Raw genomic sequence first — 26009 nt, 5'->3', positions numbered from 1 at the left:
TGCAAGGAGCATTGTCACCATCAATGCCACCAGCAGCCAGGGCCCCAGTCCTGTTTTTATCCCTGCTTGGAGCAGCCCTTGTCTTGCAGGTGACAGCATGGAGCAGCACTGCTGCCAGTGCCTGACGTCAGCACTCCCCAGTGCGCTCAGGATGCTTCCCGCATACCAGATTTTGCATTCACAGTCAATATAACTAAAGACACCAGAGCTCTCCCCACGTAATAACTTTTCATTTCCAGTTTTCTGTCGCATTCACCCACATACGCATCCATCTCCAATCACCTAATAATTCATAAACACCATATTCTTTCCTGTGCTTAATTTAGTACTGTGTCTTCTTCCATTCTGTTCTGCCAACTTCCCACCCTGTACATAAACAAATGTGAACTTTGCCTTGATTTTGCTTTGCTTCCATGTACACACCAGCTCACACAAACACTCCCACACACGCAGGCACACTTGCAGGGATGCACTTTTGCTGTTGGCTGGATGCCTGTCCATCACCTGCCGGTGGAAATCACGTGCAAAAATCACAACTTGAAAACTTCTGTCGGTGTTTCACGCTTGTGTTTCATGATTTCAGCACATCAGAAAGCACTGCTGATCTGTTTATTTTGTAGATGTTGCAGCTGCCTGAACGGTTCATTGATAGCAAGGCTTTTCTAAGAACTGAACGTTTTTGTGGTTGGAAGATATCCGGAGGCAAAATCTAAATTTCTACAAATATCCTTGTTAATCTTAAATATTTTATGAATGGTTTTGAGAAACAATTAGAGGGAGAATCGCCCTTTAATATTCAAAGCTTGCCTCTGCTTTTTGTTTCATCAGTGTATATCGGATGCTTCCCATCTTCGTGTTGGATATTAGGAAGAATATCTTCTCAGAAGGAGTGGTGATGCATTGGCACAGGGGGTGGTGGGGTCACTGACCGTGGAGGTGTTGAAGAAAAGAGTAGACGTGGCACTGAGGGACTTGGGTTAGTGGGCACAGTGAAGGAGGGTTGGTAGCTGGACTTCGTGATCCTGGTGTTCTCTCCAACCTCAATGATTCGATGATCTTAATCAGCGGATTTATCTAGGAGTGAAAACCTCAGTGATACACATCGGGGTGTGTTTGGCCATTGAAGTTATTTCATGTAATTTTTTTCTGGTTGGCTCACATGACAGCTTTATACAGGGTATTACTAGGGCAGAAGTTGGATAACTTGCACTCTAATTAAACAACCACACTAATACCTCGGTAGGTATCTCCCCAGCATGGACAAATTGAGATTCATGCTACCTGAGGTCTCTCAAGTTTAGCCAATAGATACTGCAGGCTGTTGCCAACAAGAATCAATAAGAAAACACTGGTGATATGCTTTGGTTCCACTGAGTTTTATCCACAATTTAAAGTTTGGCAGCAAAGAATCAAACCCCTGTGTGAAAGCGCGTGTTTCATTCCGTGGTAGTTATGCTGCAGGCATGAGAAGCAGCTTTGTTGTAAAATATGATGTGTGGTATTGGACTTAAAGTCGTGCTTGTTAATTTAATGAGTGCTGTAAGGAGATAGTAATGTCACCAACCTGGACCTCAGTCCACCGATGCCTGCTTCAATGGCTTGGTGCTCTATAGAGGATAAATATCTCCCCTGCTCTGTGGCTTTGCAGATCAGCACAATGAGGATAACGGTAATGAGTTTCTTTGTGGAACATCTTAAGTTCTGCTAACATAAAACATGCCATGAAAGACCTAAATATTCACATTAGGTTTATATTTTTCTGTATTATATATAAAAAAAAATCTTGTCTTGTTCAGAGATTCACAGGATTTAAGCAGTTAGGGCTCTGTATAAATATGGAACAGGCTGGTAATTCTTTTTGTGACTGTTTAGATGCTAATACCGTGATCCAGGACAATGGTTTGAATCCTATTTTTAAAGTGAAGAGAGCTTCCCTTTAACTCTGCTGGTTTAGTACCTGTACACAAAGTAGGTAACATAGTTCTCTATCAGAGAAACAGCCCCAGTCCAATTCTGTCTGAGATCAATAGATAAATTCCTATTGGCTGCAGCTGCAGTTGGACTGAGCTGTCGACGACGTAATCGGTGTTTGCAGAGCGTTTTGAGTTCCTTACGTGATCTGTGCCATCAGCTGCAGGTAGTGCTGTCCCTGAGCACAACAGAGCCTATGGCTGCTTCTTTGGGTGCCAGCAGTGCTGTGACCACTCAGCACTGTGCACAGGTGGGGTCAGTGCTGGTGCAGTGCCACTTGTGCAGCAGGCATGGACCTCAGCAGCAACATGCGAGTAGTTCAGTTGTCAAACACAGGAGGTTTCAGGTTGGACATTAGAGAAAATTTATTCTCCAAAAGGGTGATCTGGCATTGGCACAGCTGCCCAGGGAGTGCTGGAGTCACCATCCTTGGAGATGTTCAAGAAACGTGGACGTGTGGCACTGAGGAATATGGTTAGTGAGCATGGCGGGGTTGGGTTGGGGTTGGACTCAGTAATCTTGGTCTTTCCCAGAACCTTAATGATTCTGTGATTCCATAGTCAAGAGCTGCACCAGGATGTGCTCAGAGCTGTGCCTAAGTCAAGCATGGATTTACGGGGCTCACAAAAAAAAGAAGCAGCCAACCAAAAATTATCCCCGTCAAAATGAAAAAATGTTCTGAGGGCCTGACGGAACCAAGACTTGCTTTCTGTTGGCCAGCCCTCATTGCAGTAACTCCTTCTCTGCCCTTTGTCATTGCCTTTGATGGGCTGTCACTCAATATTTCCTCTTGTGTTGCAGGGAGCTGAGCGACAGCACCACCTACACATACCAGGTCGTCGTTGTTTCCGGGGCAGAGCAGAGTGAACCCTCCCCAGCACTTGTCTACGTCTCTGGGAGTGGGTACTGTGGAGATGGAGTTATCCAAACGTAAGTCTGGAAGAGCAAACAGATAAATGTGAGCACATCTACCCAGCCACAATCTGAGCACAAAAATAAAGTGATGACCACTGATGTCTCCTTAGCTTAGGCTACCTTTCATCTGCATGTAATGACTCATGTGCTTGATGATTACCAGGACGATGACGTTTAATTGGAACTTAGGCCCTGCTGTCCTGGCACCAGTAGATATAGACAGAGATACAGACAGTGGAGTCCAGCAGGATTGCTATGAAGCACGCTGTATGCTGTTTGTGCTGTTTGTTACATGTGCATGTAGGTGACATTTTCTGTATGGAGCTCTTATGCTGGAAGAATTCCCACTGTCTTTGATGCTGTCTTCTCACATGAAGCCCCATGTGCCTGGCAGCTGTTAGACAGGGTAGAGCCCCAAGTGGCCTGCTCGGTTCCTGATGCATCCTCCTGTTGGACTTGTGTGCACTTGGAAGCGTTGGACTTGCTGCTGGGGGTTGCACACTTTGAGTAAGCCCCTCACTCTCAGCAGCTGCCAGCCCCCAGGCCACTGGAAGTGTAAAACAGTCATTCACAACTGCTTTCAGGTTTGTTCTTTTACTGTGTTGGACTTCAGGGACACCTGCTTCTAAGCTTTGTGGCATAAGATTGTTTAATTATGATTACAGAAGTAACAACAAACAAATGCTTAATCCAGCCAGTGTTGTTGTCTTGAAATGTTATTGATCAGCAGTCACCAGCACAGCTCTGTCAGATTATATACCTGGCAGCAAGTATTTGCAGGATGAGGCCCAACAGGCAGGAAAATCAAACAGAGCAGCCAGTTGACTTATGAATCCAGGCCAGTCTTGGAGAGAGAGGTGGAGAAAGACAGATTAATTTTGCTTTCCATAACTTTTCTCCTACTGTTATGTTTGCACATTCCTCAAACATCACTTGTGGCTTTGCAGCAAGCGTCGAACAATAGCTGAGCTGCCTCACGAGCGAGCAGGAACCAGACTGTGTCACAGTGTGCTTAGTTGTGTCCCCACTTGCAGCTGTGGAGCCTCTTTCTCATCTGGTTTGCACTCTACAAACAAGCAACAGCGTGGGCTGGAACAAGGCAGGACCCCATCCCTGACACCACCCAGTGCCTGCAGACCGCTGTCACCTGGAATAGCCCCGCTGGGCTTTGTACCTTGTTATTCCATACTGGGGTCATAGACTGGCCTTTCCAGATTTAATACAAAGGGTTTCAGAGATTCCTGTTCTCTTTCTCCCCACCTGCTGAGCTGCAGCCACACCAGCTATGAAGGAAGTTGCTCATATCCTCATCAGAGAACAGCAAGTGGTATCCACATGTGTAGGAGAGAAGTGGCCAGGCAAGTCTGTGAACCAGGGATGATGAAAGTAGGAGCTGAAGAAAGAAAGGAGAGGAGTGTCCAGGGTTGGAACGCAGTGCCACTCCATGGGATGTCAGGGCTTTGGGGTTCTGCAGATCATTGGGATGACGCCATTTGCCATCTGACTCATTTTTCTTGTTTGTGCCCTGCCTGTAGAGACCTGGGGGAAGAATGTGATGACATGAATAAGATCAATGGTGACGGCTGCTCCCTGTTCTGCCTGCAGGAGTTATCCTTTAATTGCATTGGTAAGTCTGGCTCAGAGCCTTTCCACTTACAACTGGTGGGCAACTGCTGTATGCAAGGCGCGAGGAAAAAAAATCAACAGTATTTTCAGCATCTCCAGCTGAAGAGTTGTCATGGAAGAGGAAAAAAAGTTGGAATTTGTAGGTTTGAAAGGCGAACATATCTTCCCAGCTTCTGGTCATTTTGATGGGAAATTGGTTCTGCTGGCTTTGAAACAACCTAGGACTTAGGGCTAAGTCAGCCATTGTGGGATTGATCCAAAGCCCATTGAAGTCAGTGGGTGGCTTTCCACCGCCTTCAATAGGCTTTAGATCTGGCTACGTGAGAAGACATGAACTGGTTTTTTTCTGGTAAACAGGAGGAGGAGTGAAAGGGGAAGGGGCTGAGACCAGAAGCAAGTCCAGCTGAGGTCACACCTCCTTTGAGTTGCAAATCAGTATCTGAAGATCAAAGGTCTGGCTAATCCCCTTTTTGAGAGGTGAAAACTACTTAATCAGATTTCATTTGCAAGCCTGGTTTGCTCTGATTAGCAAAACCTGGAAGCACAATGGCCGGAAGATGCTCGGGCTATCTGGGATAGCAGGGCTGCGTTTGTGAGCTTTACATATTTATTAAACTCTCTAGGAATGCTGGGGGCAGAGAAGGGAAAAGACCAATTCTCACTGAACCTTGTGCTGGGCAGCCCTGCATTGGGGGATTGCATTTCCCAAACAGGACTTGGAGATCCGGGAAAGGATGAGACATGCAGACCTTCTGAAACCAAAGTTAATGTTTATAAGGGATCAGTCTCTCCTCAAGAGGTTTATGGGATTCCTTATCTGGACTAACCAAGCGAATGCTCTGTCTGTCCCATCTTGTGATCCAATGCCTTCAGCTCAGGGCATCAGTCCTGAGCAGTTAATATAATGTTGGCAGGACTGAAATTTGCTCTTTTCGGCAATCTGATGATTATCTCTTGTGGCTGGAACAACATATAACAGACCTCACAGGCAACACGTTTCCCTTGGGTGGTAAGCTGGGAACTGCTTGTCTCATCCACCGCATTTTTACTTCAGCATCCCACACAGTCATACTTGAGGCCTGATTCGGTGATGTACTTATTTCCATATTTACATATGTAAATAGCTCTACTGAAATATGAGAATATTTATGGTCAGGGCTAATTGTGACTATTGGTGGTCTTGAAGTGACATTTGTGTTTCAAGTGATTTGCTGAATTAGACCTCAAGCACTGAAATATATTAGTCATAATATTTTGAAAGCGAAATAAACACTTATGCAAACGTTTTGGGTTTTTGGAAAGTCAGGCATGACCCGAGATTGGTTCCAGCAAGGGCTGGGGATGGAGCTGTGCACCCTCGTAGGTCTCATTTCCCTGGTCCACGTCAGTTCTTTGGCCATAGCCCACCTTTATGTTTGGGTACAACCCTGAGTCCACTGTCTTTAGCCAAACAAAAGTCTCCTTTGAGGCTGGTGGGGTTTTCTTGGAGAATACAGACTGCTTTGGTCCCTGTTTGAGGAGTAGAGGGAAATAAGGCGTAATTTATTTCTATGTTTATGAGGCTAATACATGTTATAATCTTGTAGGACAACAACAAGTTATTTCAGACTGTTGTTTATGCTGCAATATTCTTGTTGCAGTGTGCAGCTTTTTAGTGCCCTGGGAATCACAGAATGGAATTGGAAGGGACCTTAAAGCCCATTGAGTTCCAACCCCTGCTGATGGCACAAACACCTCCCAGCAGAGCAGGTGCCCAAAGCCGCATCCCTCCTGGCCATAGCACTTTTCTGGGCAGCCTGCACCAGTGCCTCAGCACTGTCCTTCTCTCCTATTCACTGAAGAACTCAGTGAGCCTCCCATGATGTACAGAGGCTTTACAGAATCAGGACTGTAGGGTTTGATCTTGTGAATGTTGTGGAGGCTGGATGGAATCCCTGGAGGTCTCTGGTCCATGCAGGGCCAACTTAAAAGTCAGCTCCAGCCTCAGTGCTGGAGCCCGTGGCTCAGGCTGCCATCCAGCTGTGCTGCCATCCCCATGGACAGAGGCAGCCTGTTTGCAGGTGTCCCTCTCTCTCTTTTAGTCCCTTTGCCTTTTAGGATCACGATGTTAACGTGTTTTTTTTTCTTTATTGATCTGACTTTCCTTTGAATAAATGCCACAAGACACTTTGCTCCAGTGCCTGTAATAAAATTAGGCTTTTTTTTTTTTATTTCCTTCTTCTTGGTTTTGTTTTCCCTCCTCCTCTCCTCTCTAATCAGATAACAGCGGATCAATCTGCTCTGCTGGGAGGAGGGGGGAGGGAGGCAGGGACAAAACTGTGTGGTCTTTGCTGTCAGGTTGTCCTGGCCTTCTCTGCACACAAAGCCGACTCAAAGAAAACAGATAAGATTAATAGCATCTTCTCCCTGCAACATGCTGAAGAGCGACAGCGAGATTAATTAATTAATTAATGGGAGCATCTGGCAGCGCTGCTTTATTTTGAAGTTCTGCGGCATGCTCGCCCATCCTCGTGCTGAAATTTATCACCTGTACTCTTTTTTTGTTGTTGTTTTTTTCCCCCCTCGCGGAGCAGATTTTGCATCTTATATCTGCCCTGCACAGGGGCCTCACTTTGCCTTTTGGTTCGTGGAATAGGAGTGAACCACAGGGACTGACGTACCCCTCTCCTGTTCCCGGCTGCTTTGCTTTCACCTTGCTTGTGGTTTCACCCAGGACACCTGGTTTTTGGCATTGCTGAGCAAACTCCAGCAAAATCCCGTGCAAAACAGGCCCCACTTGGAAGAGTTACGATTTGCAGTTGTGCAAACCCAGAGCCTTTTAGCGCTCGATCTGTTCCCACCGGGCTGTTGGGAAATGGGTGTCTAATAAGCAGCTGAGCACCTCGTCCTTGGTGTGCACTCTCCCACAAACATCGTGCACATGCTTCCAGATATATGTGTGTGCATTGAAAAAGAGTGCTGCTTTCATTTGCATTCCTTTTGTTGAGTGTGATGTGCATTATGCATTGATTTAGCTCTCCAGTGCTGAAGAAAGAGAAGGATATAATAGAAAAGATGCAGAGATCAATAAAAAAGAAGGGAGGGGGAGAGAGAGTAATATGAAAAGAGATGAGTAAAGACCGATAGACTCATTGCAAACCAGCTGGAAAGTGGCTGCAAAACTTCTATCTAGCTGTAAGTTTGCCTGGTAATTTATGGGGTTTTGAACCACATCTCACTGGTGTTATTATTGCTGCACTTTATCTCCTTTGCTTGGAAGGGCTCCTCGCTGAAGCCTTTGTACAGCAGTGCGGGGCAGCACTTCTGCTGCCTTTGGCTGAGGGTGTGGGGTCAGACACACATCTCCCTGGGCACTGGGTTGGGACTTGGGGTGCGAAACACCACGAGGAGGCACAGAGTGGAAGAGAACAGAAAGGAAACGTATTTAGCTCTTGAGTTTGCCGCCGATTTCTGGCGTGCTTGCAGCATTAGTCACAGTGGCTGTTCGGAGAGAAGTATGATTTTAATTTGTCAGCGATCCGTTAACACCTTTTCTTTTGCTGCCGCTTGGCCCCAAGAGCTTGTTTGGTCCCTCACAAATCTGGATCTGCCCTCCTCCTCCTGGAGGCCTCTCCCTCCAGCTGTGAGCCCTACCTTTGTGGGAGCTCTGTCCTTTACCTCTCCCATTATCCATAAATTAAGCATAGCACTTTCCCCTAATCTTATTGTTTGGAGGGCTGCATTGCATTCAGGGAAATGATTAATATTCATGAGCTTGCTATCTCCGTTTGGTGCATAATCCTCTGGGGAAATTGCAGTGTTAAATGAGTGACACAAACTTAATTTTATATGTCTTTTCTTTCCTTTCCTTCTTTCTTTTTCCTTTTTTTTTTTTTTTTTTTTTTTTTTTCTTTTTCTTTTTTTCCCTTTCTGACAGAGAAGTAATGTGCTTAAAACACATTGATGGATGACCATCCATATTCATTGTGGGCATGCTTTGAGAGCATCCCATTCCCTCCCCTCCTGTCCCCTGCACGGGAGCACGGCTGTGATGCAGCAGCTAATGGGGATTTCTCCCACACACAGCACTCAGGGCCTGGCGTTACCCCACCGAGGGCTCACAGCAGGGCACAGCATGGGAGAAGCAGAATTGTCTAGCAGGACAAGGTCAGCATCTCATGGTGCATCAATAGGAGTAAGGCAGTGAGGAAGCGGCTTGCCGTGGATGGAGAAGCTGAGGATCTATAGCAGAATTTCATAGCAGATAGCAATTAATTTACTGACTGGCACTGTACAGATAGTATTTGTGTGAATCCTTCAGCTTAAGGCAAATACTTTGAAGCTGACTGTTTCCTGCGGCTCATGGGAGTGTGGCTACATGTTCCAAAATGTCTAAGCACTCATTTGGCAAGTTAGTAATAACAACATCGTCATGAAGTCTCTGAAAGTGATTTTCAGACTGTCATCATTAATAGTGCTGTCTTAGCAGGGCCAGCCGAACCACAGCACACAGGCATCTCAGGCAGCAAAGCACAAAGGACAGTTGCTTTCTTGTGGAGGAGCGTGTGGGCTGGGGTGGCATTTGCCTGCATTTTTCTCTTGGCCAGTGACTCCAGCCCAGCTCAATCCAGCTTTGGAGTCCAGGACACAGCTGCAGCGAGAGCCCAGCAGTGGATTTCTCCTCTGCTTGCTGTGTCCCTCGTGCATTGCACTCCTGGTGGATCAAAGAGGCTTCCGCAGCCGGTCATGCTTCCCTCCCTGGAGCACCCTCCGTGACTCAACAGCAGCTTGCTGTGCTCTGAGGGTGATGCCGGGCACAAGACCTCCCTTTGCAATAACATCCAACCACACGCACAAACAAGCTGTTTGTTTTCCTTAGTGAGTGGCAGCAACAGTTTTCCTCCTGGGCTCCTTCCCAGGCTCTCAGCAAGCGGCCAGGTGTCAATGGGAGCAGTTGCTGCCTCGTGTGACAGAAATCTCAAGATTTGCAGTTGAACGGGCTCCAAGTGCAGCTAATAACTCTGTGTAAGGAAATAACTCTGTGTAAGGAAATACAGCACTGCTTTTGCAATTTATCCAAACACCAAGAGAGGGAAACAAGGTTGGGTGGAAGAGGATTGCAACTGGGCTAGCTTCAAGATTCAGAACAATCATGGGGCTATTGTGTGTTGCATCAGAAAAATGCTGTGAGTTCCATCTGTCCTTTCTTCTTAAGGTATTGTTGTGCTCCCCTAGCATGGAGGGAAGGCCACAGTGGCTCCTGTTGGCTACACACCGAACATGTAGGGTCTTTCCACCACTGCCAGCAGCACAAAATATTCCTCTGCTTAAGTGACAGAACTCTGCGTTCTTGGAGGTGAATATCAAGTTTCTGAGCTGGGCAATGCGAGGAAGCCAGAACTGTATCTGCAGCGTGTGGATCAATTGCATCACTGCTGCACTCTGACTGCTCTCCCATCCCAATGTGATCAATCAAAGACCCAACCCAGGGACGCACTGCCACAAAGCTCATGTCGTGCATACAGCTGCCTCCTGCAAGGCCCCTGGATGCCCTGCAGTAGATTGCAACACCCGCCTTTACTTCATTTCCAAAGTGTCTGCTTTATTTCATTGAAGGAAAATGTCACCGTGTATTGATAGGCGACTTGATTTGGAAAGGTCTGCCCGAGCTCTGTGCAATGGTGTTGTGTCTTTTCCGATCAGAATATCCAGGAAGGAAAATAACTCTCGAATATTTTGCTGCAGCAGGAAATATCTCTGCCTCTGGCTTCTGCAGTGCTAAAGAAGAGATTAGCAGATATCCTGGAAGCAGCCGCATTGCTCACCCTGCTCCCGCTGCAGCCAAAGGTGAAGCTCTCAGAAATAAACGGGCAGGTTCTGCGCTCCCTCAGCCTCCAGCCATGTAGATCTGCAGTGGAACTGTTCCTGCTGTTGTGCTGGAAACCTCTGGATACATTTCTCCTCATCTTTGGACACCAGGAGCAATGCTGGAGGTGCCATTAAGTGACACGGGTCAGATCCCAGTCCTGCAGGAGCTGCTGAATTGCAGTGAGGTCAGAGTGGACCTTCCAGGGGTTAACATGTGCAGCTTGCTCCACTCCAACAATTGGTAACTCTGAGACAATGCTTCTGCATTTTTGTGTCCCCCATTTTTTCCCTTCTTTTTTTCCTCTTTTTTTTTTTAACTCGGACAAATAGTTATGTGGCATGAGGCTTGTTATAGTTGGAAGGATCCCCAAGTAAACAGCTGAGCTTAAAAATACTTCTTTTTTTTTTTATTATTATTCTGTCTGGCCTTAAAAAAAATAATAGTAGTTATGACACAAAAGAAGACTTAAGCTGAAGGCAGTCAGTGCATCCTGGCTGAAAACAGGAAGCCGCCCCAAGTGTCTGTCCCCAGCATGTTGGCCATGCAGCTTGGACATTAAAAGCCTCGTCAGAGGATGTGCCCTCTGCTATGAAGTGGATCTCTTTATGTCTCTTTTTTTTAATGAGGTGGAAGGCTGCCTATCACAGATAAGTGTATATCCTGCATGTCTGCTTCCTGATGCGTGCCAGACTTGGTTCGTGTCACTGGAGTTTTTCTGCCCTCGCTTTGAACAGGTGGTGGTGGTGGGGAGGAGGCACTGCCCTCTGCCCTACCTGGTGCATCCTTTTGTCTCTGAACCCAGGGGATGGGGCTGTATAAAACACTGTGTGTTGCACTAAGCTTGAGCACCTTCAGAAGCATGGATAAATGGAGCTCTCATCATTTTGTGGTGCTACACACAGTAGTAGCCCCACAGTTATTCTGGGTCTTGAAGTCCAGTTGCAATAGGCAAGTTCTAGGAAACATACCAGGTTTGCCAATCTGTTTCTCCAACAAACCCCCTTTGTGGATGTCAAAGAAATCTTCACTAAATCAAAGATTTTGTTTTCCCACCATCCCAAAACAAGGGACTTGTGTTGGATGCCCCATCCCTGCAGACACCCAAGGTCACACTGTTGGGGCTCTGAGCACTGATGGAGCTGTGGCTGTTCCTGTGCATTGCACGGCATGGGACCAGGTGGCCTTTAAGGGTCCCTTTCAACTCAAACCATTCTGTGATTCTGTGACTTAGATTTGGCTCTGACATTTTGGTGCCCTCAGTGAGGGCTTTGTCAGATAAAAGCAGCTCTGACTGCCTGAATGAGCACATGCTCCCTGAGTTCAGCTCAGTATCCTTGAGCATCTGCTGTCATCCCCCAGAGCTGCTGTCTCCTGCTGCCAGGTGCTATGCCTGCAGATATTTTGCTGTTCTAGGTTTAAGCTGGATTTGCAGGCAACTGCTTTTTAATTTTTTGAAGTCATTTTTCCTTGAGGAAAATCAGATTTACTTCATGTTCTCTTCCCCCATATATTATTTGAATCAGATTCCACTCTAAAGTGAGTGGTGTTGATGAATGCAGTCCATGGCACAGGTCCTGTTCAACCAACACATCCCCGTGACCTTCATCAGGGCTTTGCAGCCTACAGACCTCTGTGGAGACAAAAATTAGATTATATTATCAAGGCCCTGGATGAATTTCATGGAACAGCAGCCAAGAACAGATCAGAAAAGGCATTCTGCACCTCTATGGAAACAAAGATGTTTGCTATTGCCTACTAGAAATACACATCCTGACACTGCCTTCCTGGGCTGTGAGCCTGAAGGGCTGTGGAGATTTAACCGAGCAATGTTCAGGCACTGTGGAAAGGGAAAAAGCCTTGGTTGGTTTTTATTTTGGGAGGGCAATCACGGGAAGAAACAATGTGGTCATTTTCCAGTTTGCTTCTGAAAAGAGAAAGCCCAACCTCAGAGCTGCTGAGCGTCGCAGAGCATGCTGAGGGTCAGCAGTCTGAGCCACGAGCAGCTGGGTGCTGTAGGTCAATGGGACCTCATCCCCTCCTCAGTGGCTGGGAAGGGTTTTGCAGAAGTTCCTGTTTTTGCCACCACTTCCAAGTAGGAAACCAGGAGGAAGGAAACGTGCCCTCTCATCTCACCAGTGCTCCCTTCAAAGCATGGCTTCAGGATGGCGTGTCAGCACGGGGACTTGCAAATCTTCCCCAGAAGAAAAATAAGAAGCTGCTTTCCCTCATCATTTTCCCATCACGTCAATGTGAGTGGGCACTGCAGGCAAGGGACGTGCGCTGCAGAGGGGCTGGTGACAGTGTGGCTCAGTGAGACTTTGTTAATCATTCAGGCAGGCTCCACTGAATTCAGACATCGCAGTCTCTCCATTCGGTTCCTCCCTCGGGTGTTGCAGGCTCCGAGCAGACAGATTTATTGGGGTCTTAAGCATAATCAGGAACAAATTAGCCTCTGTTAGGATCACACACTGGCCTGGATCACAGCTATTCAAGGGCTGCCTTCCCATCCATGTGAGCATGAATTAAGTCATCTGATTGGAGTAGGTCTTGAGTATTCTTTTATCCCAAACACATGATCTTATCAGAAGCCCATTACGTTTATCATCGCATTAGGAGGGAACATTTGGAGCCAGTGCAGGACTGTGTTGGCTATATAAATGTTGTGCTTACTTCAGTGCCTCTCGTGAAAAGAAGTCCAAGCTTCGGGGAGGCAGGGGAAGTAGGCTGTGAGATTCTGGCTGTGTTTGTATCACTGGGGCTGTGTAAAAGGTGTGTGCATGTGTCAGTGTCAATGTCAATGTGGACGTGCAGCAGGATGTATTTGGGTGCCAGTGTGTCACTGCAAGTGTACGTCTGACTACTCATAGGTTGAAGATTGAGTATTTTTAATACAGTAGGGCTGTCCTTTTTTTTTTTTTTTTCCTTTTTAAAGAAGTAAGCCTCTTTTCATTAAATGACAACTCCAAAAAATAGGTATTTTCGTGTATTTGGATTTGTTTTTGAGGCTTTTTGCTTGCTGACCACAGCCTTTCCAGAGCTGAGCCTTTCTCAGAGGTGTCTGCTGAGGCTCTCGCTCAAACTGGGACACAGTGCTCTGCAGCATGAGCTGCTTTGCTTTGTCCCGCTGTTCTGGGGCATGGCAGAGATCTGTCCTATGCCTTGATACGTCTCTACAGGGCAAGAGGGAAGCAAGTCTCCATTATGTGGAGCTCTACCCCTTCCTCGGGCTCACCAGGCACATGCTGAGTCTCTCCCCCACCTCACTAGTGTGGCATTAATGCACCCCATGGCAGAATAAGGTGTGACACAGCTGGGGCTCTCAGGGCCCATGAGCAGTTCAGCATCACATTCCCAGCTGGGTTGGTAGCAGATGATGGGGAGTGGGGCCCTGCTGGCACTGGGGCCCTTGGGCAACATGAGAGGAAGGGCTGCAGGCCATTGCAGTGCTTCTGGGTTGCATTAGGGCCCATCTGCACATAAACCCCAGCCCCCTCCCGCTGTGGTGTAATGTCTCACCCCAGGGAGACACTGTCATCTTCTTTCTGCAAAGCGCTCACAGCACTGCTCCTCCAAACCCTTCAAGGTGTGCACTGCATGCTCAGTGGCTCCTGGCCACGTGAAGATTTTAAGATGACTTGTTAAGAAGTTTGGCCACCCCTTGAATGTGACCTCAGACACAGAGCTGTGCTCATACTGCTGAACAGCTTCCAGGCTCACTTTCGCCAGCTCTGAGTGCTGGCCCAGCAAGTACACACTCCCCCACGCTTACCTCGTATGCAAGTTGGCTGCAGAGGTTGTGATGAAATGAAACCACGGTGACATTGTTCCCTGACAGGCTTCTCCATTCTTTCAAACTCGTACTCTCTCAAGGACCTGCAGTTTTGCACAGAGGATTGGGAAGAAGGGGGTGGAAAAGGAGAGAAAGTCATTAAATAATTGAATCGCAATAAAATGATTTTTTTTTTTTCCTGGCTCATGATGGAATTTCACTGAGTAAACTATGATGAAAAATAAACAGGGGATTTCGTAGTTTGGAAGTAGCTCAAAATTGAGCAGCCGTTGGATTTTCTGACACCTAGCTTGAGATAGTCCAACGCTACCAACAGGGCTGTCCTTGGGGATCGTTTCCATCAGTCCAGCTTGCAGCTCTGGCTAATTTCCTACCATTTTTTCAGCAGGCTTATTTGCCAGACAAAAATACAACAGGCTGTCAGAACTGGATACCTCTGGGGACTGGCAATGATAATACAATACAAAATAGGATACCAACAGGTCAAAGGTTTCCATTTCACAGAGTACTCTAATGACTGAAAGTCATTATTGCTATGCAGTCTGTTTGAAAAGAGTAGATGGATCTTGATTCAGTTTTTAATGGGCCGGTGTTAGAGAAACAACCTCAAAAATTTGGCATCTTTGTTGGTAGTCTCATTAGAGAAGCCACAGAATAAATGGACAAGGATAATAAAGTCTCCTGCTGCTTTTGATCCTTTCAGGTCAGATCTGAGTTACGTTGGTTGAAGCCTTGTGTGTATGTGGCAAGCTCACCCTCACACGATGCATACTCTGTCTGCTCTTTGGACAAACTGATCTGCGTGGCCCTTGGTTGCTGTGGCTGTGATCTTGGCTGTTTTCACCATCTCTAAATTCACAGACGCTGTTGTTGTTTTGCGGATATCTTTTAAGAACAAAAAGGGAAACGTAGACCAGACCTCTGCTGGCTTTTTTCCATCCAAGTCAGGGATAGAAATGGATGCCAATACCCACGTTCTGTTCTTGTGTGTTTTTAATCTCTACTTTCTTCCTTCCCCATCCTTTTAAATAGCGATAGACAAAAATAAGCAGAAAATCTCTTACTGTAAGGAATATTTTGAGGGTTTTGCCCAATAACAAAATGAGCTGTTCCTGATGAGCGTCCTTAAAATCACCTTCTATTGGCCAACGCTTTTACTTCCCAGTGCTCTGGACCAGCAGATGCACCACTGGTGTTATCAGATCCTAGCAACTAAGCCACAGACATGTAGCCGTGTTGTGACTTTTCCTCTTTGGTTTCTTCTGGCAGATGAACCCAGCAGGTGTTATTTCCACGATGGTGATGGAGTATGCGAGGAATTTGAGCAAATGACCAGCATCAAAGACTGTGGCGTTTACACTCCCAAAGGCTTCCTCGATCAGTGGGCTTCCAACGTCTCCGTCTCCCATCACAGCGACCAGCAGTGCCCCGGCTGGGTGGTCATCGGTCAGCCAGCAGCAACCCAGGTAAGGGAAGCAGACTCTGTTACCTCCCCTTGAAAGTGGAGTCCATCGAGGACATTGATGAACGTAACAACAAGACGGTCGACATTCATGTGTGCCCGCTAGCTCACCAAGGAAGTTGACAGCCATTGCCCTCTTTCTGAGTAGCGATGGAGCTGAAATTCTGTTCCAGTCATCCATCTGGAAACTGGCTGAAGTTGTGCTCTGCTCACAGTAAGTTGTGTAGCAGTCACCTCTAGCAAACTATCACCACCCAAAAGACTAGGCAGGCTCTCAGCTGCCAGCACAGGGTTCTATCTTGTGGCAATGAGTTCTGAAGGCTAATGTAGAATAATACAAAAGAGTGTTCTTTCTTTTTTAATAGTTTTGTGTTTTCTGCCTCCCGGTTTCATAAAAGCACCCTATTGTTCTATTCTGAGAAAGGTCCCTTCCATTCCCAAAGCCATTCATTAGCTTTAACCCCTTTCTTACATGTCTCCTTTGTAACATAAATAGCCCCAGTTACCATAACTTTACCTTTTGTCTCCCTGAGAGAATTAGATCCAAATGAGTTCAAAAAGATGTCAGATAAATGCCTAGAAAACAGAGCTGTACACCATGCAGATGCAACAGCCCAGATGCAACCCTCTGATTTAAGAAAGCTGGCATTGCTTGTTTTTTTTGGTTTATTTTTTGGGGTTTTTTTTTTGAGACTACAGCAAGAAAAGGATCATCATATACAAGAGCTACTTTGTATATTCTCCCTTCAGCATCCACCATTGCCCCCTGCTAGGCAGAACAGTGAATCAGATGGACTTTGGATTTGATGCAGCCAAGTTGTTCTTGCAGTCTGGTTATCTGGGAAGTGTCCTGGGTGGGCAGTGCAGAGAGGAATGCAATGTCACAGATACGACAAGCGGATTTCTCTGTGAATAGTAAACACCAAGCATTTCCCCTTGGCTTGCAAGAGAAAAAATCTTTATCCAAGAGATGTGGCCTTGTTCACATTGCTCAAGTCTGTAACAAATTAATGACCAGGTCAGTTCTAAAAGTCCGAAGCATGGTTAGCTGGCACGGTACCAAGACAGAATCTTGAGCCCAGTATTGCCTTCTTATCACGGTCTCATTTATTATTTCACACTGGAAAAGGAACTTTCTTCTGGACCCCTACCAATGCCTTCATTACTTTGTTCTGATTGGAGTTCTGTGGGCTGTAGTACCACAGTCTGCTGTCTCCAGTTCAGGTGCTGCTGAATGTGTGTGTCCCTGAGCCCTCTGTCCCCATCCCACTGTGATTTTCTGCCCTCATTTTCTCCTCGTGCTCTGGTAGGAATGCAGCCACTGTGCAGTAGGCAGCATATGGTCGCGCGGTGGAGAAAACACCACTGTGAACACACACAGCAGAAAGCCCTGCTGTGTCCCTACAGCTCAAGCATGTTTGTTGTACCCAGAAGAGATGAAGTTGTCACAGCCTTGTTAAGAAAAAAACAAGGAAACCAAGCTGTTGTATTTATAGGCAGAGCACTAGCATATCGCACGCTGGCGGAGTGAATGGGAACATGCCTCCTGTTATTGGCTGGGCCCTGGGGAGATAACAGTGTGCTATTTACTTCCAGCAAAAGGAATTTTTGCTTTAGCTCAGCTGGTTGTATTACACCAGGGCGGGCACATGGGGTTCATTGACCTTTTTAATCATACATGTTGGGAAAGCCTTTGTTTTTGCCAGGAACAGGGCAGACTTGCAGCTTGTGGAGGAGCACCTGACTTGTCGCTCTGGGGAGGTGAGGTGGGGCAGCAGGTCATCACTGTTACCTAGCGGAGTGCTTGAGATGAAAATTAACCCAGCATCTCCTCTAATCACCGCTTGTAATGATCACTGGTGTGTAAACATGTTTGGCTTCATTATCTGCGCAAGCACTGAGCCTTAGGGGGTTTTGTATTGATGAAAGGAGCACCTTTCTTTACCCAGATATCTGTCAGAGTAGGTTGTGTGCTTGCTGGTGTTGTGCAAACTTTTCATGTTGTTGCTGGGTACTTTCCTGATTAATCAGAGTGGCATTTGTGTTGGCTTCTCATCAGGAATGCCATGAAAGATATGTTTGAGTGCAGTGCGCAGTAATGTACAGAATATATAAGCTGCTTGTTTGTTAGCCATCCCTGTTTCTCATAATTCCCTGACACTCTCAAAGCACTTGAAAGCATTTTAAGGATGTATTTCCCAATTTAAAACGTTTTCTCATCCTTAGCTATCTCGAGACCCATTACTCTGCATGGCTGTATTTCTGCATTAGTTTTGCTCATCCTGTTTCCAAGCTCCACGTTTCTCACTGTGGTGCATCTCAGCCATATCTACTTATTTCCTCTTATTTACTCTTGGAGGACGGTTTATGAGCAAAAGCTGGGGTGGACTTTCTTGATGTCATAGGGTTCCTTCTGCAGATTGAACACCCTGGCCCTGTTTGCACAGTTCCTTAAGACATCGCCTGTTTCTTGTTCTTTAGGAGCAGGACGTATGCCCTTGCTTGTTGTTTTGAGGTGGATCTTCATTACATGCTCATATGAGGCTGCAGAATGGCATCATACTACGGGAGGAGAAAAAAGTTTGCAGTAGAAGATTTGTTTTGAACAACAAAATGCTTACAAATGACACGCTCTTGGCAAACAGATACACATTTGAAAAATGAAAAGGTCAGAGAGCCCCCCTTCAGACAATCACTCTTTCTGCACAGGCAAGGCTGATAGACGGCCACTTCTACTTTCCTGGCAGCCACTCTTCAGTGCAGATTAAGAAATATTCACAGTACTGACAGCATCATATTTAAAGCCAGAGAGGACTAGTCAGCAACATCACGCCAGCACAGAAATGCGAGCGCCAGCACAGGGTATTTTTACAGCTTGATTTCTAATCTGACATCCTCCGCAGATCCTCAGTACCTGTTATCAGCTGCAGGAGGAATTCAGCAATGAGGGCTGTGCACGCTCCCGGGCCGTTCTTTTCCCTGCTGCTCTTGCAGTGAGTTTGTAAACAGCCTCTCCTTGCCATCCGCCGTGTGTGAAATATTATCGGTGTTGATGGACTGGTTGTGTGGGGTTTTCTGCAGCTCTGTTTATTTCTCAGGGCTTTTCTTGTGCTAAAGATTATTGATGCTAGCATTAAGTCATCAGCTGGTGTACGCTGGCAAGGACTACAGAAAGGCAGTAGCTCTGGGCAGATTTATACTCGCTGAAGGACAGATCCAGTCGGCATAAATAGGCAGACAAAGGGCACTCCGACTGATCTGTTTTGTGAATAGCTGCCACTACTGGAAGTCCCCTGGGACTTGTTTGTCCAACCAGTTCCTATCCAGCCAGGGTCAGGCTTCTCACCACCAGCAGGAGGGGGAGGATGTGGCCTTCTTACACCATGTAAAGCACTCCTGAGCCTGGCAAAGCGTGGGCTCAGAAAGCCAGCCATTGGTCTGCATGCTCGATCCCAGCTTTACCATTACCAGTGAAGATCCATCAGTGAGGGCTGCTAATTAGGAACACGTGGTGTGTGGGCACTGTAACAGGATGGCTGTCCTGTTCTTGCTGTGGCGTTGGTGGACTCAGTTTCCATGATCCCACTGCACACTGGTTGGAGCGACCTGGGAAGAGATGCCATTGCTGCTTTCCTCTTGCTGGTGAGCTCTCCTGCCTCTGGAGAATAGCTTATCTGTAGTTTTCTCTATGGCATTTATAGCAGAGGAGCATAGGAAGGCACTGATGGATCTTTAGGTGGCTTATTGATGACCTTTCTGTACCTGTTACAGCAGCATGTGATCAAGACTTGAAAGCTGGTGTTTACATTGGTGATTCTGAGCAGCAGTCCTCCAGCAGCTTTGTCTTTCATTGTATTTCCTCCCAGTTGCACAGAAGCTGTTCAAGTCACTATATATATATACTATATATATAGTTATATATATGTGTATTTCTTCCTATATCACTGTCAGTACTGGCTTTTCCCCTGTGCAGGAAGAACTGCACATCTTAGGCACAGTTAATGAAAAGGGGGCTCTTTCCTGAGGCTGCTGGATGCACAGATCCTGGGATTCATTTTTCTTCCCACACTAACACACCCTGCTCTCCCCCTGCGTACCCCACAGGGGCTGCTATGGAGTAAGAAGCTGTGGAAGAGGATTCTTATTACATCTTTCCCACAAATAGAGGCCCCCTCCTGCCCCTATTGCAGTTCCCACAATTGCACTCATCTAGACTCACTGCAACAAACATAGTCTTCAGCTGTCCAGAGAAAGATGTCAGCAATTGCAGTATACCTGAACTTTCCAACAAAAGGAGAAGGCGAGAGCACAAAAATATTTTGAATACTGGAAGAAGTAGCATGGCAGAGCAAAAGCTTCAAGGCTGGTAAGAAAATACTGTGACAAAATTGAAGAGAAAAAATGATGGAGTTCTCTGCCACAGAGTTTTACTTTGACTAATAAATATAACTCTGAAGATAATTCCCCAAAGATCCGGCAAAGCCAGCAAATAGGGCAATCTTGAACAGGAGTGGGGAGAGAGGAAACCTGCAACTTTTAATGGAGAAGCCATTCCTTTCCTTTGGGGTGATCTTGCTGAGAAGAGGGAGGGTGTCTGTCTGTCGGCTCTGCAAGTGGCCCTTTTTGAACTTCCCCATTCACAGCCAAGTCCTGTTGCTCTTCAACGGTAAAGGGCTTTATTGTGGTTGGTGGAAGAGAAAAAGATCCCCATTTTTAATAAGATGATTTGCTTCGCAAATGTCTTTGTTATTTATAGCTGAGCCAGGCTTTGAACTGTTGATCTCTGGAGGTTGAGTATAAAATCCCGCTAAGAAAAACCATTAATGGAGGAACCATGAGTGATCAGAGACCAGTTCTGGAAAAAGATGAACTGGACACTGCACAGGCTGCCGCAAGAGGAATGTAGCTTTGCTGTACTCGTCTGAGCACATTTCCAGTGCTGGCTCATGCACCACAGTTCAGAGAATTTCCAAGTCAAAAATTAGTTCAAGGGAGCCCAAAACTGAGTCTTTCTTTCAGCCGTCCCGCAGATACTGCAGAGCCTCCTTCACCAGGAGCTGGGGAAGGGCATCCCTAAGCTCAAAGCTCGGATGAGTTCAGGCAGGGGAACTCTGGGGAACGCACCTGCCTTATGCTATGGTATATTTCATATCTTTTCAGTGAATACGGATTAATTAAGCCTTTTCACAGCCACATTTTCTGGTTTCCAGTCCATTTAATAGACTTGAAAATCAGGGAGCAGAAAGGTGAAGCAACTGTTTGAGTATTGAACCTTGCTTTCCCTAAGAGACATTGCAGGCACTGGGCATTGTTAGGCCCAGGTGTCCCCAGGACCAGGAAGTTCAGGAGATCTTGAAATGGCATTGCTCATATCTTGGATAAAAAGAAAACTGCTCAGGGCTGGCTGAGAGCCGTGTCTGTGAGCACAGACCTGAAGGGGGTTCTGGGATCAACACATCCATTGCATTTTAGTTCTTTCAGCCACTTCACATCATCCTGTTTGTGGATTAACCAGATTTTATCCTCTCAGTTTGGCCTTTCGTTCCCATTACAAAATTACTGGAAAACTCTTCCACCAGCTCCTTGCTGTAATAGCTAGAAACCTTGTTTCCCACATATATTACTGGGAAAGCTGCAATCTTTTTTGCCAAACGAGGTGATGTTGTTTGCCTGGGGAGCTCCACTGGTCCTTCTTCACGTGTTTGCATTGCTGCTTTGCCTCGTTGGAGGATGTGGTCCATGCAGAGGGTTCATGCCAAGGTGAGGGATGCTGCAAAGATGTGTGCTCACATCTGTGCTGTGGCTTCTGCTCGTAGATGATCTCAGTTTTCTGAAGGAAGAAAAAAAAAAAAAAAAAAGAGAAAAATGGGATAGTTTGACAAAAGAGCCAGCTACAGAGAGATGGCTGAGAAAGAGTGTTACCCTTAAAGGCAATCCAGAGCTGGCTGAAGAGCAGGGGATGCTGCCCATCACCTGGCTGCCTGTTCCTGCTGGGATGGACAGTGGAATCCCTCCCTCTCACCCCTGCATCCCATCTTGCAGTGCTCCTGTGCTCGTGGCAGTGGTACCAGCAGACCCCATGCCTGATGTCATAGCCTCTGACTGATTTGTGTAAGGGGAGGACAGAGAGAACACAATGAGATGTCAGAGGAGATTCCAAGCAATTTTGCCAAACACTCAAGGGATTTTTTTTTTCTTTCCACTCCCCTCCCCCACTAGTTTTTAGAATAATTTTTCAAGAGCACATATGCAAGTCATCTAAGGGGAAAGAACAGTGAGTACCAGGGGCTGGTACACTGTGTTCCCTTTGTGTACAGTACAGAAAATAGATAAAAGAAACAAAGGATGATGCAGAGAGCAAAGCAGTGATCAGTACTCCAGAGAGGTTCGGTCTGACCTTTTCAGAGACGAAGGTCAAACCAAAAATCCTCAGGTGCCGGAAATTGGTGCTGCCTCTTCCCAGGACCAGGAGACGTGTACCATTAACTAAAGGAGAGCAGAATTCCATCCCATTTGTCGTTGCTAGAGGCGAGGAGAAGAAAGGGAAGAAAGGAATATTGTCCCAGATAATAGTAAAGGATTATGTGCTTCTTTAGGAAGTAACTTACCATTTTATGATATCTGCTGTACACCCAGCCGCCCACCCAGATTACACGCTGTAATTGAAAACAGCTCGGACCCCCCGGCATCAGCGAGCTGGAAAGCCGGACCCTGCAACCACAGCAGTGCTCGTTAGCATGCACTGCTCTGAAAGGAGACCCCCCTCCTCGGCCCTTGCCCCTCAACCTGCCAGTCTCTCCGTCTGCTTCTGCTGCTCACCATCCTTTAGATGCAGAGCATGTCCAGCCATAAGCGTGGGATAGCTCTCCTGCATCCCATCCGGGTTGTTTGTCTTGGGTCCCTCTCCATTCAGAGCAGAATGATTTTGCATAAATGCATCGACACGTCTGCTTTGTTCATGCATGAAGGGTTCTCGGCATTTCTTATCCCACCCCCGCCCTGGCCGTCCTCTCCCTACCCCCCTGGCATGTAGCTTCTCCAGCTTTTGCATGATTTCCCTGTGCAACAGCAAACAAACCTGCCTGAAGGATTGCCAGTCAATCAAGCACAGTTAAAAATACCCAGTCAATTATTTTGGATGGAATTAAAACGTGATTGGAAGGAGAGGGTGGAAAAGCGTGCGCAGGAGTGAAACCGTAACGTCCTTTACTATGTAATTTGGTTTCATGTTCTGCACAAGAAAACATGTAAAATATGTAAACAGAGCTCTCCAAGATTGTAATGTAGCTACAAAGCCACAGATAGACAGGCAGGCAGGGTGCTATTCTTCAGCAGAACGGAATGCCATCCTCAAAACCACACGATCATTTCTTTAAGCCTGAAAGTAAACTTTCTCATGCCAGTAGCAGGGAATTTATTTTTTCTTTTAAATGGAGGATTGTCTGCACTACTTGTTCAGAGTACTGTAGGCATTTTTGCCCACATTGTCATGAGAGGCCTCATATTTTGAATGCCACTCAATTTTGGGGTGTTCATCTCAAGATGTCTCTAAAAGGCATGATTTTCGGATGACAGTGCTTATGCAGCCCTGTCCTGAAGGCATGCCATGTTAGAAAGTCCCTCAAGTCAGTCCCTCAGTCCTCACCTGACTTTCAAAAATAAAAACCTTGAGCTGGGGTCCCCTTGGATAAACTCCAGTGTTGCTTCAAGTTCCTGGAGCACGCTGCCTTCGTTGGAGCCATAATTGCTGAGGAACCCCAGTTTAACACTCTTCTTTTATAAAAATTGCCCATGAAGTTCAAGAATCACCATTTCCTCTGAGGTCTTCTCAGTGGTGAATCTGGTAAGCAGACACGATTCACCCACTTTGTACGTGGCTGTTTCAATGATCAGCACACATGTACCTGCTCCCTGAGAGAAGCCCTCCTTTCAGCAGAACATCAAGCTGCCAGCCATGCTGGTCATTGCTTATTCTTAGCATTTGGGGCAGAGGTTCTTGTTGTCCTGTGCTTTGGTAATTAACATCACAGGTCCCTCTTCTGACACAGAAGCTGAAGCATGACTTGGGGATAACTTAGTCAAGGTTGCACTGGGAAGCAAGGCAGGTTTGATTCTCTGTGACCTCGTGTGTCCCTGTCACTTGCCCACAGCCCCACCGGCCCTCAGCTGGGCCCCTCTTGTCCTGGTGGAGTGTATTAAAAAATAACTGTAATGAAAATCCTATGAGGGCAGCCAGTGCCAAATTCCAAGGTGTGTTTGGATGTTTAGTTGGGAAAGTCGTGGTTTAGTATTTCTGGAGATGCCTTAGCATCTAGCTGCTACTGGATTCCTAATGAGCAAGATGCTTTTGAAGGCCCTATTTAACCCCTTCTCTTCACCTTTCTCCATCCAAATGTATTTGAAAAGCTGCCTTCTAGCAAAGCAGACCTTTTCCTGAGCACTGCACTGTGTTCACACTGTGACCTTCACCTACTAGAAGAGGAAGGCCTCACTATATGGAAGCTTTCCTTTGTCCTAGTGGTTGTTTCTGGTGGGAAAGGCTGAGACCTGGCAGCTGTGAGTTCCTGACAGGTGGTGAAGCTGAGGAAGCTGTGAGCTTCCCATGCAGGTGATGCTTGTCCTTCAGTCACCATGGCAGCTCAGTGAAAGCAGCTGGAGGACAAGTGGTTTCCTGGTTTGATCTGTTGGAGCTCAGGGGTCCTCTGAGCAACCAGGTCTGCACTGGAGTTAGAGGGAGGTGGTGGGCTTCCCCAGATCCTCAACCCATGGCTCTGCATGGCTGCAGATGTGTGGACTGGAGGAAACAACGGTCCCTGCTCACCCTGAGAAATGTGACTGTGTGGCAGCAGCTCCACTACCTCAGCATTGCAATGGGAAAAACTCAGGTAAACAATTGGGAACCTTCTGACTTGTATACCACAGACTGTGCCTTCTGGTATTAAGCGAAGCAAGCTGCATACTGGTTTAGTCTCAACTGGAGCTGAGGAGATGGGTGGGGAACCAAGAGTCCAGCTGGAGTGTAGGTGCAGCTCCCTGTGCCGGCACCCTGCAAGCCCTGCTGCAGCCTTCCCATTGCTGCTACACTTGGAGCCTCTTCCCAATGCATCATCTCCTGAGATGTGACCAATTAAAGCCTGTGACAGGCCGGAGCAGGCCTCCACCCTTGGGATTGGAGGCATGTGGATGTCCTCATATAGGAGAGGCCAGCAACATGGTGTCTGGTTGGGAGCACAGCGAGGGACAGCTGAGCTGAACTGAGAGAGAAAATGAGATGGGGATGGGGGGCTTGGCACCCCCAGTTCTTCTTGCCTGGGGAAGTGCTTTGTTGAGAAGGTTGTGTGTGGTTTGTGCAGTGTGTTTACATGTCCCTAACCCTAAAGAAAGCTGAAAAACACAACTTTTAACTCTGGAAACAAAAGCGCTGGAAACCCCTAGTTTTCTGCACATGAGAAAGTTTTGTTCTTTAAACACACAGATGTTTTCAAATGAAAAATCACTCTTTTGACCTTTCCTGCATGCGATCATGTGGTCGGAGCTGATATTAACCACTGCTTGGCTGCTCTCTGTGGCCACAGGCAAAGCTCAGCAGTGTCCTCGTTGCCCCAGTGGCACCTGTCCTACACCTCGTGGCAGCTGCTGCCTAGCTTTTTATTCCTATTCCTCTATCTTTGTATCAGAAACGCTGCCCGAGTGCTTCTACGCATCTCTGTGTGCCCATACTCTGAATAGGTGAAGCTGAAGTTCTCTGGGATTTGTTGTTGTTGCTTTTGGGGCTTTGTCCAGCCAGCTGCTTGCTTCCTTCATTGGAGTCAATTTATGGGACCTGCTTTGGGTAGCAAGGAGGGGATACTGTGGAGCAGACTGTAACAAGCTCGGTCCTGCTTTGCCTTGCAGGAGTGCCAAGCTAGCGAAGCTACAATGGATCCAGTGAGTCAAATCCACTAACACAACAATAAAAAACTACACTGAAGATCCTCCCAATACGTGGCACACATTCTGCATTTAAAAGCTTGATTTCTTGGTGCCAGCTGCTCTCAAATGAAATGCTGCCATCAAAGGGGGGAGGAAAAAAAAAGAAAGCCTTTTGCTGTACTCCTCAGTGGTGAAAATGTATGGGATGGGATTGTTTTCCTTCACCACAGCCCCCCCATGAGCAGCCTTGGCCTGTAGCTCTGTGCAGCAACTTGCTGCAATGGACTGGGATGGTTCAAGTGAGAGACAGGCAGTTCTGGAACCGGAGATGCAGCCAACAATAATGTTCTGGCTACTGTGTTTGTTTAACCTCACTCTCCAGTGGATGGATATACAGTCTGCTAAAGCACTTATCAGTCTATAATGCCTTCACACGTTGGTGAGCAACAACGTGGAAGTTGTAGACGGAGCTTTTGCTGCAGGTT

At 46.8% G+C, this 26009-nt stretch overlaps 1 protein-coding gene across 1 annotated transcript in view; it reads left to right on the top strand.

Moving 5' to 3' along the window:
* PAPPA (pappalysin 1) overlaps positions 1–26009 on the top strand; it is a 173381-nt gene that overhangs the window by 83832 nt on the left and 63540 nt on the right. The window contains exons 8-10 of the mRNA XM_042878915.1: positions 2773–2901; positions 4422–4513; positions 15420–15616. Coding sequence (XP_042734849.1) covers positions 2773–2901; positions 4422–4513; positions 15420–15616 — 418 coding nt within the window. The remainder of the gene's footprint in view (positions 1–2772; positions 2902–4421; positions 4514–15419; positions 15617–26009) is intronic.

The sequence above is a fragment of the Lagopus leucura genome, unplaced genomic scaffold, assembly GCF_019238085.1.
Source record: "Lagopus leucura isolate 7727_CA_CO unplaced genomic scaffold, USGS_WTPT01 Super-Scaffold_100022, whole genome shotgun sequence".
Classification (NCBI taxonomy): domain Eukaryota; kingdom Metazoa; phylum Chordata; class Aves; order Galliformes; family Phasianidae; genus Lagopus; species Lagopus leucura.
This window is presented reverse-complemented; position numbering and strand designations above follow the sequence as displayed.